The following is an 18,973-nucleotide window of genomic DNA, read 5'->3' as shown; positions in this document are numbered from 1 at the left end:
CAGTTACAGATCTTGCGTCGGAATGTCAGCTGGTTGGCTTGAACGTAAACCTTTCCAAAACAAAAGTAATGTCCAACAAATGGGTCCCAACTCGAGATGTGAAAGTCGAGGACAGTCTATTAGAAGAGGTCAGTGAATATGTCTACCTCAGCCAGATTATAAATATGAAGGGAGACATAAGGCCAGAAATCTATCGACACATCGAGCTGTTACGGTACTTTGACTACCGCGCCTCTGCCAATTGTTTTTAACAACTCATTGATTACTCTCCCTCTCTCGTCTTCATACGAAAGACGTGTATTTTTCGGCACTGTATTAAATATGCTTTTAAGTGGAAATTCAAACTATATTACGAAACGAAGTTATTTCAATAGTGATTCGGAATTGTTATCACCAAAATTACAAATTAATCCTGACAGTGACAACTTAAAGAAATTTTCAACAGACGGAGAACAATGAAAACACGTCATACTACAAGAAAATTAAGAAAACAGCCACGTAGATTATATTATAATAGATACTACGTTTCTAACAAAATTAGAAGGTAAATTTCAACTAATTTCTGATGCTATTTCTGTACAGTCGCTTTTTGTAGTGTTGCCGGCCCGGTCTGCCATGCACGGTCAAATTACAGCACTATCACAATCAGTAATACGAAGTCCGCCTTATCCGTAACTTATTCCATCAAAATTCAAAACCCAATCAGATTTTCTATTTTGTATTTTCACGGCAGAACCCCGAGGAAAGGAAACACTACAAGGCTTGGCTGGCAAGCATTTGGGAAGAATTCAACAGTATTCACATCATTGGCAGTAAATCTGAAGAAAGCAGTATTTGATCAATGCATTCTTCCTGTGATGACGTATGGCTGCGAGACATGGACACTGAACTCATTTACAAAAGGGAAACTTAGGACAGCACAGAGAGCCATGGAGAGATCAATGCTGGGCTATACAAGAAAGGATAGGAAAAGGGCAGATGACATCCGGTCTGTGACGAAGGTTAATGACATCTTAGAGCAGGGGCGGGCAAACGTTGCACGCGGCTCGTGAGCACACGGCGCTGCCCGTGTGCTGCTCGCGTGCAATTGTCATATGGGACAGTGACGACAGCCGGCAGGTTGCGGCAATGTAGCACCAGGCTAAGCTGCGGACATTGATGCGAAGCGACCACTACGTAGTGAACATTGTATTTCAAGAACCGGAAAATGCAGAGTGAATCAAGGAAACGGAGAAGTGGAGATTTGCTATCTTTTAAAAGGAATGGGAGAATCATTTTTTCTTTGTGCAAAAACGTGAAAATTCGAAATGTATAATATGTGATAGTATTCTCGCTGGTCAGCGGAAGTTTAATATTGGACGCCATAATAATAATTTTCAATATGTTCCCGTACTTAGTGCAATAAAAGAGGAATTTCTCAAGCGATTTGGAGATATATCATACTTATCCCAAGGTTTTGAATAGTTCTCGAGACAATTTGCTGTTTCTGTAGATGATATTCATCCCAGTTTGCAAATGGAATTAATAGATCTGCACTGTAGATTCTACAGCATAATTCTTGTCTGAGAGACAAGTTCCTTTTGGCAAGACGTTTAATAGATATTTATCACGTCTTTCCACAGCAAGAGTTTCCTCGTCTCCATCGTGCAGCCGCGAAGATAATGTCAATGTTTGGGTTGACATACGTTTGTGAGAGATTTTTTTTGCTATGAAAATTAATAAGTCTCGGTTAAGAGCAAACATCAGTAATGAAAATTTACGTAACTGTTTGCCTTTGTCTGTATGTAGAAATTTTGTTCCAGACATTAAACGTATTGTAAACTTCACCTGTGATACTTAAATAAAATGTATCATAGGTAATAGGTACTCTTTCAAACCACAATTTCTTTCAAGCAGCCGGCCTCAGTGGCCGTGCGGTTCTAGGCAGTGCAGTCCGGAACCGTGTGACTGCTACGATCGCAGGTTCGAATCCTGCCTCGGGCACGGATGTGTGTGATGTCCTTCGGTTAGTTAGGTTTAAGTAGTTCTAAGTTCTAGGGGACTGGTGACCTCAGATGTTAAGTCCCATAGTGCTCAGAGCCATTTGAACCATTTTTTTCAAGCAATCCTACTAACCTTATTCCTTCATTCAATAATGCAGGCCAGGAAACAAAACGCATTGCAGAGGAAGAAGCGGAGAGACGGTATGGTGGGGTGTGGAGAGAAGCAGATGGCCAGCTTGCCCCTGTGTGCACGCAGAACACCTGTTAACTGCACACGTGCAAGTGCATCGCACACGTGCAGGATTCCTGCCCGCCCCTGTCTTAGAGACAGTAGGTTCCTCGAAATGGCAGTGGGCTAGTCACGTCGCAAGAAGAAAAGACAACAGATGGACGAAGCTAGTACTGGAGTGGAGTCCAAGAGAGCACCGGAGGCCTAGAGGAAGATCACCAGACAGATGGGACAAAGACATCGAGAAGGTCGATGGTAACACCTGGCAGAGAACTGACCAAGACCGTCCCACTTGGAGAAGACTGCTGAAAGCCTACCTGAATCCATGACTCAAAGAGGCCACATCATTTAATGACTGAATTGGCTGATGATGGCGATGATGATGATGATGATGATGATGATAATATCCAATGTGATTAGAGCCACACAATGGCAATTAATATACTTTGAACACAGAATGGTAGTTGGAGCCAGACACAGGGGACATTCCATTTCGAAATCATTAGGGAATCCAATATTCAAATATTGACAGTGTCCAGAGTGTGCTAAGAACAGTAAATTTCATGCATTACCTCTCACCATGGACAATGCAGTGGTGGATGGCCTTCACTTAATGACCAAGAGCAGCAGCATTTGCATACAGTTGTCAGTGCTAACAGACTGACAACACTGCATGAAATCACTACAGAAATTAATGTTAGATGTACAACGAACATCTCCGTCATGACAGTGGGGGTGAAATACAGTGTTAATGGGCTGTTGCAGCAGACTCACAAGAGTGCCTTTGCTAACACCACGACATGGCCTGCACCGCCTCTCCTGGGCATGTGACCCCAAACAACTGGAAAACAGTGGTCTGCTCAGATGAGCCCTGATTTTGGTTGGTAAGAGCTGATAATAGGGTTGAAGTGCAGGACAGTAAAACATAACAGGGCCGTATAACATTACAGGTCGGGATTAATCTACGAGGTCTTGAATATCTTATTTGTATCTGTCAGTTGGTATGGAGATATTGAGATTTGGGGGATTTCTTTATATAGTTTTGCACGATTGAGTCACGACGTTATGAAAAGCTGTCATTTAGTTACGTGCGATTTGCGATCTGTTGTGTGTTACTTTCCGATAATAAATCATATTTTTTTCTGATTACCGTTAAAATATGATGACGATAAATGTTAGAGATCATTTTGAATAATATTTTAATAACTATGTAGATTATGTGATGTCATTTGTTTACTCTTAGAAGGAAGGGGAGGGGGGGGGGGGGGGGGGGGGGGGGGAGTGTGTTAATTGTGCGTTTACGGACGGTCAGTGTCAGGATCAGTGATTACAATTCCCGAAATAATTGACTGGATGAAGTTCAATTGCACACAATTGTGAAGGGCGAATTATGACCTTGAAATTGGTTGTAGATGTATGCAGGTCAATTTCTTGACAGGCTAGTAAGCGGCGCGAGTGTGTCGCGGTATCAAGACTGCTTTCACGCCGCCAATGGTTTGCTGCTTTAAACTCGGGAAAATACAATTTACGCGAATTCTTAATTATTGCAAAAGGGTAGAATCTACATCTACATCTACACTGATACTCCGCAAGCCACCCAACGGTGTGTGGCGGAGGGCACTTTACGTGCCACTGTCATTACCTCCCTTTCCTGTTCCAGTCGCGTATGGTTCGCGGGAAGAACGACTGTCTGAAAGCCTCCGTGCGCGCTCTAATCTCTCTAATTTTACATTCGTGATCTCCTCGGGAGGTATAAGTAGGGGGAAGCAATATATTCGATACCTCATCCAGAAACGCACCCTCTCGAAACCTGGCGAGCAAGCTACACCGCGATGCAGAGCGCCTCTCTTGCAGAGTCTGCCACTTGAGTTTATTAAACATCTCCGCAACGCTATCACGGTTACCAAATAACCCGGTGACGAAACGCGCCGCTCTTCTTTGGATCTTCTCTATCTCCTCCGTCAACCCGACCTGGTACGGATCCCACACTGATGAGCAATACTCAAGTATAGGTCGAACGAGTGTTTTGTAAGCCACCTCCTTTGTTGATGGACTACATTTTCTAAGCACTCTCCCAATGAATCTCAACCTGGTACCCGCCTTACCAACAATTAATTTTATATGATCATTCCACTTCAAATCGTTCCGTACGCATACTCCCAGATATATTACAGAAGTAACTGTATTTGATGAGCCATTGTGGATGACATAAATCTGGATAGGAAGGTCATTTTCAAAATCCAATATAAATCCTGTTGATCAAAGTAGCCTAAGCTCATACGTGGTTATCAGCAGAAACTATGTACTATTTTTCATGCACACATTTACGCTCTACATCGAGGTGTGGACGATTTGTGGGCCTGAAATAAACATTTGAAAGCATTTGATTAAATAAAAGGAAAAATATAAAGAAGTTTTTTTGTATTTTTTGTTATTTCATGAACAGTGATATTTTCTTATAGTGGTGTAGAGCCTTAACTATTATTAATATTGTGACTGACTGATCACAAGTGCTCTCGTTACAAGTCAAGTTTTGGGCCTGATTAAGAGTAGCTGGTTCTTAAAGTCTCAAAGGTTAAGTGAAGAATAATATAACACTTAAATAATGCTGCTTCGAAACCCACTATCTTTATACTATATTTAGCTAGCTATTCCGGAATCAGGTGATACTGTGGCCGTGTAGTTGTGTGTTGTCAACAACAAATAGGTAAACACAAACATAAACATAAACATTTCTCTGATATCGACGAGGGAAACAAGAGACGACAACAACAACATACAAGTATATATACACAAACGGTATACTTGGTGCCCTGCAATACAACAACAGAACGGACTTCACAATATAACGGACAAAGAAAGTCATGGACCCAGGTTGTCAACAAGATGCTGTGCAAATGGTTCAAATGGCTCTGAGCACTATGGGACTTAACTTCAGAGGTCATCAGTCCCCTAGAACTTAGAACTACTTAAACCTAACTAAGCTAAGTACATCACACACATCCATGCCCGAGGCAGGATTCGAACCTGCGACCGTAGCGGTCGCGCGGTTCCAGACTGTAGCGCCTAGAACCGCTCGGCCACTCCGGCCGGCAGATGCTGGGCAAGCTGGGGTGGCTCCATAATAGCACGGGCTGTGTTTAGATGGAACGGACTGTGTCATAGTTATATTCGGGTACTTGGAGACCGTTTGCAGCCATTCACAGACTTCATATTCCCAAACAGTAATGGATTAAGGATGACAATGCACCACGTCATCGGGCCACAATTGTTCGTGACTGGTTTGCAGAATGTTGTGGGCAATTTGAGTGAACGATTTGGCTACCCAGATCACCTGACGCGAATCCCATCGACACAATCCCAGGACACAATCGAGAGGTCAGATTGTCCACAATGCTGCACCGGCAACACTTTTGCAATTACGGATGGCTACGGAGGCAGTACGGCTCAATATTCTGCAGGGTACATCCGACAACTCGTCCAATCGGCACCACATCCAGTTGCTGCACTACACCGGGCAAACGGTGGCCTGACAGGGTATCAGGAGGTAGCCCGTGGCTCCAGTCACCCGAGAGTACATCATCTCCATTTCGTCCGTCATCAGTTATTGTGTCACCTGACAGCAAAACTGAGCGACTACTTTTGGTGTCTTATTTTCTACTCATAATAATATCAGTATCACCCGATTTAATTCGAGAACATTACAGAACCCTCATTCATTTATCTCATTCATTATTGATATTCGCCTTACAACCTCTGTCCACAACGTGCCAATTTCATTCAATCGAACTTCGAAATCCTTTACCATCTGACAGAATTGTAATGTCATCAGCAAGCTTTTACTCATTCCTGCACTTTACTCCCCCTTCTGAATTTCTCCTGGGATTTCGTTACAGCTTACTACACGTACAGATAGAATAACACGGGACATAGGTTACAACACTGTCCCTGTTCCGTAGAATTACTGCTTCCACCTGACATCAAAGTATTTCCTTCATCGACAGCAGCAGCACTGACCCAAATGCCGCGTAGTGGAGCGCGGTGTCACCCTCGTCGTCCGGCAGCACGAGTGACGCCCCCGCGTCCAGTAGCATCGTCACCAGCTCCGTGTGGCCCTGGTGACACGCGACCTGCAGGCAAGTTTTGCCGCCGCTCTTGCCGTCCACCTGAGACACGTTATTGCCGTTAAAACTCTGCACACCCAGCAGTCTACACACAATATTGCTCTGTGTAACTCATTTGACTGTGGTGGACTGTGTAATGAAACTGTTTGACAGTACAAACCTATACACTACAAAGAAAAAACAATGTATTTGTTTAATTTACAACACAATCCAATAGAGCTTCACATATAATTTCTTTTTACATCTACATTTATAACTTAAATGGCATACAGACTAAGTAGAGATGTGGTTCAAATGGCTCTCAGCAGTATGGGACTTAACATCTGAAATCATTAGTCCCCTAGAACTAAGAACTACTTAAACCTAACTAACCTAAGGACATCACACACATCCGTGCCCGAGGCAGGATTCGAACCTGCAACCGTAGCGGTCGTGCAGTTCCGGACTGAAGCACCTAGAACCGCTCGGCCACTCCGGCCGGCAAGCACAGATGTGTATCAATGAGAAATACATATATAAATTGTAGCTGAACTCTAGTAACACTGGTTCGAGAACATTCGGCATACTTTTGCCTTGCATAATAACTAATTTCTTTGGAAAATTTCTATGTTAAAATTAAATTTGGAATCGTTATTACTGATTACTGAAACATTTACTCAATAACAGAAAGAATGTGAAAAAGAATGAACTTCCTTTATTGATGTCACGATTGCTATCTTCGATGTATTATCTTTGAAGTCAGTTTCTTAACAAGAAATAGTAGTTTTGTATAAAGCAAGCTCATGAACTGTATTATATTCTGGCACTCACACTGACTGGGTATGATCAGCAAAGAAGATCATTAATACAGTGAGGAAAAATGCAACAAATTCGTTTAATAATGTATAAGGTGCAGTCAAATGAAAACAAGACAGATGGAAAAAAGCAAGTAAACTGTTTATTATTTCAATAACAATTGCCATATCTTTAATACATTCATCACAGTGTGAGACAAGACAGACATTGCCCCTTGGGGGGAAAATGTTTGTGGTTGCCTACAGAAACACAGTTGTAAGCAGCTGTGCACCTCCCCGTGCGCAGCAAATTGATGGCCAACAAAAAGAGCTCCAAAAACGTGGAATTCACATGGGGAGAGATCAGGACTGGATGGAGGATGCGCAAGGGCTTCCCAGTGAAGCTACTGCAGCAAACAACAAGCACACCAAGTCTAAGAAAGTCATAATGACCTCCACCTCTGACTGCAAGGGTCTACTGCTCATTGACATTTCACAACGTGTCACAATTAATGCAGCAGTACGTAGATACCACGCAAAAATGGAGCACGCTATCAAGTCCGAACACCTAAGAATGTTTATGGCTAGCATCATTCTGTAGCTGAATAATGACCACCCACATGCTACCAAAGTTGTTTCAACAACACTGCTCAAGTTTTGCTTAATTTAATGCCGTGTGGCTAGAGCCTCCCGTCAGGTAGGCTTGTCACCTGGTGCAAGTCTTTTGAGGTGTGTCGATGGGGATGAGATGATGATGATGATTAGGACAACACAACGCCCAGTCCTGAGCAGAGAAAATCTCCGACCCAGCCGGCAATCGAACCCAGGCCTGTCGGTACGACAGTCCGTCGTGCCGACCACTCGACTACCGGGGGCGGACACTAGTTTCGCTGGGAATCCCTTACACATCTTCCCTTCAGTCCCAGCCTCTCCCCGCGCAATTTCAATGATTTTGGAGCCCTGAGGAATGTAATTTGTAGCTGTCAATTTGCTTCATGCAAAGAGGTGCACACCTTGCTACAGCAAGCAAGAGGAAAGTTAGCACAGAATTTAATGTGGGCACGTTGCTCCTCTAATTCTGCCATCTCAAAAATTGCAAAATGTGTGACACTGTTCTACTCGATACAACACTGAACAATGACTAACTGACATACAACAATGAAACTTCTCTTTGTTACACATCAAACACAGGCATGTGCAGGGATGCCAACCGTATTTCACTCCAACAACCATTTGCATGAAATTACAAATTTTCTGTAATTTTTTGAACAGACCACGTACTGGGCAGCACCAAGCCACTCACCTATCCTGTAATGCATCCCAAGTGGAAGTGAAATAATCCAACCGCAAATTGCAACAGCCACATGGCCAGAGAGATGACTCATATACAGGGTGACTCACCTAACGTTACTGCTGGATATATTTCGTAAACCACATCAAATACTGACGAACCGATTCCACAGACCAAACATGAGGAGAGGGGCTAGTGTAATTGGTTAATACAAACCATTAAAAAAATGCACAGAAGTATGTTTTTTATCACAAACCTACGTTTTTTAAATGGAACCCCGTTAGTTTGTTGCATTGTAAAACGTTAATTACATCCAGAGATATTGTAACCTAAAGTTGACGCTTGAGTACCACTCCTCCACTGTTTGATCGTGTGTATCGGAGAGCACCGAATTACGTAGGGATCCAAAGGGAACGGTGATGGACCTTAGGTACAGAAGAGACTGGAACAGCACATTGCGTCCACATGCTAACACCTTTTTATTGGTCTTTTTCACTGACGCACATGTACATTACCACGAGGGGTGAGGTACACGTAGACACGTGGTTTCCGTTTTCAATTACGGAGTGGAATAGAGTGTGTCCCGACATGTCAGGCCAATAGATGTTCAATGTGGTGGCCATCATTTGCTGCACACAATTGCAATCTCTGGCGTAATGAATGTCGTACATGCCGCAGTACATCTGGTGTAATGTCGCCGCAGGCTGCCACAATACATTGTTCCATATCCTCTGCGGTTGTAGGCACATTACGGTACACATTCCCCTTTAACGTACACCACAGAAAGAAGTCCAGAGGAGTAAGATCAGGAGAACGGGCTGGCCAATTTATGCGTCCTCCACGTCCCATGAAACGCCCGTCGAACATCCTGTCAAGGGTCAGCCTAGTGTTAATTGCGGAATGTGCAGGTGCACCATCATGCTGATACCACATACGTCGACGCGTTTCCAGTGGGACATTTTCGAGCAACGTTGGCGGATCATTCTGTAGAAACGCGATGTATGTTGCAGTGCTCTCCGATACACACGATCGAACAGCAGAGGAGTGGTACTCAAGCGTCAACTTTAGGTTACAATATCTCTGGATGTAATTAACATTTTACAATGCAACAAACAGCACTGATTACGTATTTGTTTATATGTTCAGATGTGCTAACAAAACTAACGGGGTTCCATTTAAAAAAAACGTAGGTCTGTGTTAAAAAACATACTTCTGTGTATTTTTTTTATGGTTTGTATTAACCAATTACACTAGCCCCTCTCCTCACGCTCGGTCTGTGGAATCGGTTCGTCAGTATTTGATGTGGTTTACGGAATATATCCAGCGGTAACATTAGGTGACTCACCCTGTATATATTTGGGGTCGAAAAAGACAACTTTCGGCCTATATGCTAACACCAAGTGGCCTCTACATCTGTACAGGACACGTCATTCAATGTGGAAAATATTGATTTGTCAGAAAATGTCACATTCTGCTAGTATCGCGAGAGAGTTTCCTCTGCAAACGCTAACTGGTACAGTCAACACATTCGCTATGTAGTCTAGCATCCAGAAGCCCGCAACGAACCCAGTCAACTGATAGGGTAAATGGAGTGGTTTGTTTCAAGCATACCACATTTAAAAAGGATTAAGTTGTGATGTGTTTATAATTCACTATACCGCAATGGTGCTGTTACATGCCAATGTCCAGTTCCCACAAGCCTACTGGAGTCGCCAGCATCACAATATTGTTTTATTTGGTATCGTGCTGTGTGCCACAAAACCCGTTTCTTCTGCAAAAGCAATAATGTGGCCTTGGATAGCTTGTTGATGATGAGTGAATGAAGTGGCTGCAGTCAAAGGAAAGCAATTTAGGTAACAGACAAAATGTGTAATGTCATCGGCTCTTGTAGAATGTATTACATAATAACAGGCATAACTCACTGTGTTACACTGTCAGCCAATGCAGCAGAATACTGCAATGAATTTTTGAGGATAATGTTTGCCCTTGAGGTAAGGAAGTTACGGAGTTCAGTCTCTTTAAATGAGTACGGGGTTTAGGTCAGAGACATTCATTTTCTAAAAAATGAAGACCCACATAACATCCGACCCACTCGCATAGCATCACGTGCAGCATGCCAACTTGGGCAACGGGAAGGCGAGCCAGACTCATATCGAATCCGTGCGTCGGATTAATGACAGTGGCTCGTACACCAGGCAGCCTGAGTGTGGTTATCTGATTGTTTCCCAAACTTGTATAGGCAACTGGGCTGGTCCTCAAATTCTACCTCAGAGAATGCAATAACAAGAAGTTAAAGCACGAAGATACGCACAATTTACAGACAATAGGTCCACACGACTTACACCTCTTTGCTACCCTGGCGACTTTGGTGTCAGAAAGGGCATCAGGCCACACAGCTACGTAATAAAAAATTATTTAAATAAAAAATTAATGTAAACACATTTTTAAAATGGACTAAAAAGTATAAAATAATTTCTCCTAATCTCACTCAGCTTCCTAACCCCTATACAGGTAGTTTCGAAAATATGTGCTTATCCTTTTTTAATAGCCATGACAATACCCATGGAAATGACTGATATTAGTGTCACAGCCAAAGACCTTTGGAACAGTTTGTTACACCAGTCCTGAGGACATTACAGACCTATCGATGCTGAAAGTTTGTAAATGGGGTAGTATACCAAAACCCATTGATATTGCCTCCAGGAAAATTAAAGAGACCTTTGCAGAAAAGAGAACCACTTGTATGAATATCAAGAGTTTAGATGGAAACCTAGTTCTAAGCAAAGAAGGGAAAGCAGAAAGGTGGAAGGAGTATAAAGAGGGTCTATACAAGGGCAATGTACTTGAGGACAATATTATGGAAATGGAAGAGGATGTAGATGAAGATGAAATGGGAGATATGATACTGTGTGAAGAGTTTGACAGAGCACTGAAAGACCTGAGTCGAAACAAGACCCCTGGAGTAGACAACATTCCATTAGAACTACTGACGGCCTTGGGAGAGCCAGTCCTGACAAAACTCTACCATCTGGTTAGCAAGATGTATGAGACAGGCGAAATACCCTCGGACTTCAAGAAGAATATAATAATTCCAATCCCAAAGAAAGCAGGTGTTGACAGATGTGAAAATTACTGAACTATCAGTTTAATAAGCCACAGCTGCAAAATACTAACGCGAATTCTTTACAGACGAATGGAAAAACTAGCAGAAGTCGACCTCGGGGAAGATCAGTTTGGATTCCGTAGAAATATTGGAACACGTGTGGCAATACTGACTTTACGACTTATCTTAGAAGAAAGATTAAGGAAAGGCAAACGTATGTGTCTAGCATTTGTAAACTTAGGCAAAGCATTTGACAATGTTGACTGGAATACTCTCTCTCAAATTCTGAAAGTGGCAGGGGTAAAATACAGGGAGTGAAAGGCTGTTTACAATTTGTACAGAAAGAAGATGGCAGTTATAAGAGTCGAGGGGCACGAAAGGGAAGCAGTGGTTGCGAAGGGAGTGAGACAAGGTTGTAGCCTCTCCCAGATGTTATTCAGTCTGTATGTTGAGCAAGCAGTGAAGGAAACAAAAGAAAAATCGGAGGAGGTATTAAAATCCATGGAGAAGAAAAAAAAACTTTGAGGTTCGCTGATGACATTGTAATTCTGTCAGAGACAGCAAAGGACTTGGAAGAGCAGTTGAACGGAATGGATGTCTTGAAAGGAGGATATAAGATGAACATCAACAAAAGCAAAATGAGGATAATGGAATGTAGTTGAATTAAGTCGGGTGATGCTGAGGGAATTAGATTGGGAAATGAGACACTTCAAGTAGTAAACGAGTTTTGCTATTTGGGGAGCAAAATAACTGATGATGGTCGAAGTAGAGAGGATATAAAATGTAGACTGGCAATGGCAAAGAAAGCGTTTCTGAAGAAGAGAAATTTGTTAACATCGAGTATAGATTTGTCAGGAAGTCATTTCTGAAAGTATTTGTACATAGTGTAGCCGTGTATGGAAGTGAAACGTGGACGATAAACAGCTTAGACAAGAAGAGAATAGAAACTTTCGAAATGTGGTGATACAGAAGAATGCTGAAGATTAGATGGGTAGATCACATAACTAATGAGGAGGTATTGAATAGAATTGGGGAGAAGAGGAGTTTGTGGCACAACTTGACTAGAAGAAGGGATCGGTTGGTAGGACACATTCTGAGGCATCAAGGGATCACCAATTTAGTATTGGAGGGCAGCGTGGAGGGTAAAAATCGTAGAGGGAGACCAAGAGATGAATGCACTAAGCAGATTTAGAAGGATGGATGTTGCAGTAGGTACTGGGAGATGATGAAGCTTGCACAGGATAGAGTAGCATGAAGAGCTGCATCAAACCAGTCTCAGGACTGAAGACCACAGAAACAACAACCAAAACCCAGTAATCAGCTTATATGTAAAGTTAACCTCTGGAGGAGTTCCACACCGCGGGAGACGTAAGCAACCAGGACGCTCACCTTGTCGGGGAAGCTGGTGATGAAGTCTCGGACGGTGTCGGCGTGGCCCTGGGCGGCCTCCCTCACCAGCCGGTCGATGCTGCCGGCCGCCTGCTCCACCACCAGGTCCTGCAGCAGCGCCGCCAGCGGGCCTGCCGCACACACCGTACGCGTCTCACTCCGCCTGCTCACACACTTTGCTCACAACTGTGGATACTTCTACGTGACCTTCTCTTCTAGCACTCGCACACACTGACGGTTTGACACAAATTTTATTACGTACTTCGACAGTTCGTCCGTTCCGGGAATTGAGGGTCTCTACTATTTTTGCCCATTATTGAGATTGTTAGTGGGGAGATACTGGACACACAACTTCTAAAACTTTCAAGAATGTTTTAATTTTGAGTTTGAAATCAAATACCAATGATTATATATAATAGAGGGAAACATTCCACATGGGAAAAATATATCTGAAAACAAAGATGATGTAACTTACCAAACGAAAGCGTTGGCACGTTGATAGACACGCAAACAAACATAAACACACACACAAAATTCAAGCTTTCGCAACCCACGGCTGCTTCATCAGGAAAGAGGGAAGGAGAGGGAAAGACAAAAGGATGTGGGTTTTAAGGGAGAGGGTAAGGGGTCATTCCAATCCCGGGAGCGGGAAGACTTACCTTAGGGGGAAAAAAGGACGGGTATACACTCGCACACACATACACACACACATATCCATCTGCACATACACACACACAAGCAGACATTTGTAAAGGCAAAGAGTTTGGGCAGAGATGTCAGTTGAGGCGGAAGTACAGAGGCAAAGATGTTGTTGAGTGACAAGTGATGTACGGGGGCGGGAACTTGAAATTAGCGGAGGTTGAGGCCTGGTGGGTAACGGGAAGAAAGGATATACTGAAGGGCAAGTTCCCACATCCGGAGTTAGTGGGAAGTATCCAGATAACCCAGTCGGTGTAACACTGCGCCGAGATGTGCTGGCCGTGCACCGAGGCATGTTTAGCCACAGGGTGATCCTCATTACCGACAAACACTGCCTGCCTGTGTCCGTTCGTGCGAATGGACAGTTTGTTGCTGGTCATTCCCACATAGAAAGCTTCACAGTGTGGGCAGGTCAGTTGGTAAATCACGTGGGTGCTTTCACAGTGGCTCTGCCTTTGACCGTGTACACCTTCCGGGTTACAGGACTGGAGTAGGTGGTGGTGGGAGGGTGCACGGGACAGGTTTTACAGCGGGGGCGGTTACAAGGGTAGGAGCCAGAGAGTAGGGAAGGTGGTTTGGGGATTTCCTAGGAATGAACCGAGAGGTTAGGAAGGTTAGGTGGACGGCGAAAAGACACTCTTGGTAGAGTAGGGAGGATTTTTTGAAGGATGGATCTCATTTCAGGGCAGGATTTGAGGAAGTCGTATCCCTGCTGGAGAGCCACATTCAGAGTCTGGTCCAGTCCCGGAAAGTATCCTGTCACAAGTGGGGCACTTTTGTGGTTCTTCTGTGGGAGGTTCTGGGCTTGAGGGGATGAGGAAGTGGCTCTGGTTATTTGCTTCTGTACCAGGTCGGGAGGGTAGTTGCGGGATGCGAAAGCTGTTGTCAGGTTGTCAGTGTAATGGTTCAGGGATTCCGGACTGGAGCAGATTCGTTTGCCACGAAGACCTAGGCTGTAGGGAAGGGACCGTTTGATGTAGAATGGGTGGCAGCTGTCATAATGGAGGTACTGTTGCTTGTTGGTGGGTTTGATGTGGACGGACGTGTGAAGTTGGCCATTGGACAGGTGGAGGTCAACGTCAAGGAAAGTGGCATGGGATTTGGAGTAGGACCAGGTGAATCTGATGGAAGCAAAGGAGTTGACGTTGGAGAGGAAATTCTGGAGTTCTTCTTCACTGTGAGTCCAGATCATGAAGATGTCATCAATAAATCTGTACCAAACTTTGGGTTGGTAGACCTGGGTAACCAAGAAGGCTTCCTCTAAGTGACCCATGAATAGGTTGGCGTACGAGGGGGCCATCCTGGTACCCATGGCTGTTCCCTTTAATTGTTGGTATGTCTGGCCTTCAAAAGTGAAGAAGTTGTGGGTCAGGATGAAGCTGGCTAAGGTAATGAGGAAAGAGGTTTTAGGTAGGGTGGCAGGTGATCGGCGTGAAAGGAAATGCTCCATCGCAGCGAGGCCCTGGACGTGCGGAATATTTGTGTATAAGGAAGTGGCATCAATGGTTACAAGGATGGTTTCCGGGGGTAACAGATTGGGTAAGAATTCCAGGCGTTCGAGGAAGTGGTTGGTGTCTTTGATGAAGGATGGGAGACTGCATGTAATGGGTTGAAGGTGTTGATCTACGTAGGCAGAGATACGTTCTGTGGGGGCTTGGTAACCAGCTACAATGGGGCGGCCGGGATGATTGGGTTTGTGGATTTTAGGAAGAAGGTAGAGGTGCGGGGTGTCGGTGGGGTCAGGAGGTTGATGGAGTCAGGTGAAAGGTTTTGTAGGGGGCCTAAGGTTCTGAGGATTCCTTGAAGCTCCGCCTGGACATCGGGAATGGGGTTACCTTGGCAAACTTTGTATGTGGTGTTGTCTGAAAGCTGACGCAGTCCCTCAGCCACATACTCCCGACGATCAAGTACCACTGTCATGGAACCCTTGTCCACCGGAAGAATGACGATGGATCTGTCAGCCTTCAGATCACGGATAGCCTGGGCTTCAGCAGTGGTGATGTTGGGTGTAGGATTAAGGTTTTTTGAGAAGGACTGAGATGCAAGGCTGGAAGTCAGAAATTCCTGGAAGGTTTGGAGAGGGTGATTTTGAGGAAGAGGTGGTGGGTCCCGCTGTGACGGAGGACGGAACTGTTCCAGGCAGGGTTCAATTTGGATGGTGTCTTGGGGAGTTGGATCATTAGGAGTAGGATTAGGATCATTTTTCTTCGTGGCAAAGTGATATTTCCAGCAGAGAGTACGAGTGTAGGACAGTAAATCTTTGACGAGGGCTGTTTGGTTGAATCTGGGAGTGGGGCTGAAGGTGAGGCCTTTGGATAGGACAGAGGTTTCGGATTGGGGGAGAGGTTTGGAGGAAAGGTTAACTACTGAATTGGGGTGTTGTGGTCCCAGATTGTGTTGATCGGAATTGTGAGGTTTTGGAGGGAGTGGAGCTGGAAGTGGGAGATTGAGTAGATGGGAGAGACTGGGTTTGTGTGCAATGAGAGGAGGTTGAGGTTTGCTGGAAAGGTTGTGAAGGGTGAGTGAGTTGCCTTTCCGGAGGTGGGAAACCAGGAGATTGGATAGTTTTTTGAGGTGGAGAGTGGTATGCTGTTCTAATTTACAGTTGGCCTGTAGGAGGATGCTCTGAACAGCCGGTGTGGATGTGGGAGAGGAAAGATTAAGGACTTTTATTAAAGATAGGAGTTGACGGGTGTGTTCATTGGCTGAGTTGATGTGTAGGTGAAGGATTAGGTGGGTGAGGGCAATGGATTGTTCAGTTCGGAACTGGTATAGGGACTGATGGAAGGAAGGGTTGCAGCCAGAGATGGAACTTCAAGTGTGAGGCCTTTGGGGGTAATGCAAAATGTCAGACAAGCCTGAGGAAATAGAATATGGGAGCGTAATCTGGCTAGGGCGAAGGAATGTTTGTGGAGGGAATGTAAATAAAACTTAATGGGGTCGTTGTGGGGGTGTTGTGAGGGTTACATTAAAAAAATATTAAAGTTAAATTTATTAAAACTGGTATTTCCCTTCTCGGTTTGATATACAGAAATATTTGTTAGGCGATGGAAGTTACTATCGAAATATCTCCACAAGAATGCAAAGGGCACGACTAACAAAAACTTTGGACTTCAGCTACCAGAATTGCTTTTTGATCAGAAATAGATTTGGAAAAGACCACACTTATACGGCCTTAATTAGCATGAAAAGCTCAGAAGGCATTGCACTTCCTGAACAACAAAATTTGATTAAATAAAAACAAAACAAAAAATATCTCTGCAGGCTACACAGTCTATGCGAGCGAAATTGTGGGTGCTAAGATAGTACGCCTATAACTGAGGTGGTATGGTGAGCATTTATTAGAATACGGTGAATATGACTGACTATTCCACTGATAGACTTCCTCGTACCCCAATGTTCCCTGTGGATGGTGGCTCTTTTGTTGAAGTCACATCCTCCTCCAGACAAGAAGAGTACATCGTCCGACATCTGTGTCGACAGTACTGTTACAGCTTTTTAATGAGTAGATGACAGCTAGTAAAGTGACAGTCTTCAGCACATTTCCACAGCGCTACAGGTAAAAAAAAGTGCAATGTTTCTGTGTCACATTTTAGTTTGATTTCACATTTACACTGCATAAAGTTAAGCTCTACAACTGTGTCATAATTCACAACAAGAAATCAGTTAGTGAGTAAACAAATCGATCCACAATGCAGGTCCCGTACAAACTTTACCTCCCGAGGCACCCCACATCGGCTCACTGACCTCACTCGATATTTGCACACGATCTCTCGGTACTCGCGAGTGCTAGATACGCGCAGAGTACTCACTGGCGTGGTCCTGCCTGTCGGCACTCCGGCCTCCCATCGTGTTGCTGAGCTCGCTGTCGACGGCAGTCACCAGCGTGACGGACTGCGGGTTCAGAGTCCACGTCTCGCTGTCGACGCAGACTCGCAGGTCCCCGTCTCCGTACACGCGCGTCACCTGCCCCAGCTTCCCCAGTGCCTGATGACAGCAGACGTTTACGTAATTGCATAATGCTGCATATGTAACGTCTGAAACAGCTACTGGCCACTAAATTCCACATCAACAAACATACTCTGCAAACAACTGTGAAGTGTATCACAAAGGGGCTCAGCACAGTACCGCACGTTAGGACTTCTTCCTGTTTCAACTGTGTACGAATTGCAGGCAGATTCTATAAATGCCACTGTCCCTGTAGGAGCAAAATTTAAGAATCTAAAGATTATCTCTACAATCTTGTACATCTACACACTTACTCCACAAGCCACCATACGGTACATGGCAGAGGGTACCTCGCACCACTACAAGTCATTTCCTTTCCTGTTCCACTCGCAAATACCATATTTACTCGAATCTAAGCCCACTCAAATCTAAGCCGCACCTGAAAAATGAGACTCGAAATCGAGGAAAAAAAATTTTCCCAAATCTAAGCCGAACCTGAAATTTGAGACTCGAAATTCGAGGGGAGAGAAAAGTCTTAGACCGCACCTCCAAATTGAACAAAGTCGGTCCATTGTAACATGAGACACAATTTAGGTCAAATGGGTGAAGTTACAGCTATAGTAATTTGGTTCGAGTCGTAAGCTTAACAGTTAAGCTTTACTAAGTAGCCATTGCTATGTGTCAGGCGCTCTGTCCACATTTATACGGGTACCCTTGCTTTTTAATGTGCTTCGTCTGGTTTGAATCAATTGCTTATTTTGCTTTTATCTGATAAGTGCCGTTCCCTTTGTTATAGGTGTTTAAGTCACTCTAAGCTGAAAATGCATTATTGTACTGTGTCATTCATTGTGTCTTCACATTCTGATAATGAGTGTTTACGACCTGTCGCCGCTCGCGTCACGGCTTGCCTTTGTGCGCGCTACCGCGGCTTACAGTAAAAAAAGAGAGGAATTGTCTCCTAAGCAAAACAATGGCAAGAGACTGCTATTTGTTGTTACTTACACTGCTGCTTTCTTTGATAATGATCAACAAGAACAAAATAATAGACTGCGTATGATAGAAGATGTTCTTAACGAGAGTTTAGCGAAAATTTTTCTCAGTTTGAAAATCTTTACAGACGCCTCTTTAGTACATTACATTCTGCACAGAAATTAGTCATCCTAGATTTAAAAATCTAGTCAGTTGCCGTGCTTCATTTCTGACTGTATCACTATTCAGCATAAGAATAATACGAATATAAACATGACATGATATTTATATTCTTCCGCATTTGCTGTTGTCTCACTCTGGTTTCGTAGTTTATTACGGATACAGGATTTAAATGAGATAGCAGCAAACACGAAAGAATACATGGCATAATGTTTACATTCTTCAACCTTTTCTTTCAACATGCCTGTATAGCGCTACATATATTCGACGGCAGAAGTTAGTTGTG

The 18,973-nt window shown here is 44.0% G+C and overlaps 1 protein-coding gene across 1 annotated transcript in view; it reads right to left on the bottom strand.

Annotated features, from left to right (window-relative positions):
* The window catches only part of LOC124553637 (E3 ubiquitin-protein ligase MIB2), a 219,376-nt gene that overhangs the window by 87,600 nt on the left and 112,803 nt on the right, over positions 1-18,973 (bottom strand). The window contains exons 8-10 of the mRNA XM_047127508.1: positions 17,403-17,577; positions 12,892-13,022; positions 6,229-6,377 (exon numbers count right to left, since the gene is read on the bottom strand). Coding sequence (XP_046983464.1) covers positions 6,229-6,377; positions 12,892-13,022; positions 17,403-17,577 — 455 coding nt within the window. The remainder of the gene's footprint in view (positions 1-6,228; positions 6,378-12,891; positions 13,023-17,402; positions 17,578-18,973) is intronic.

The sequence above is a fragment of the Schistocerca americana genome, chromosome 11 (assembly GCF_021461395.2).
Source record: "Schistocerca americana isolate TAMUIC-IGC-003095 chromosome 11, iqSchAmer2.1, whole genome shotgun sequence".
Lineage (NCBI taxonomy): Eukaryota > Metazoa > Arthropoda > Insecta > Orthoptera > Acrididae > Schistocerca > Schistocerca americana.
Note: the sequence above shows the minus strand (reverse complement) of the source record. Positions and strands in the feature narration are given on the sequence as shown.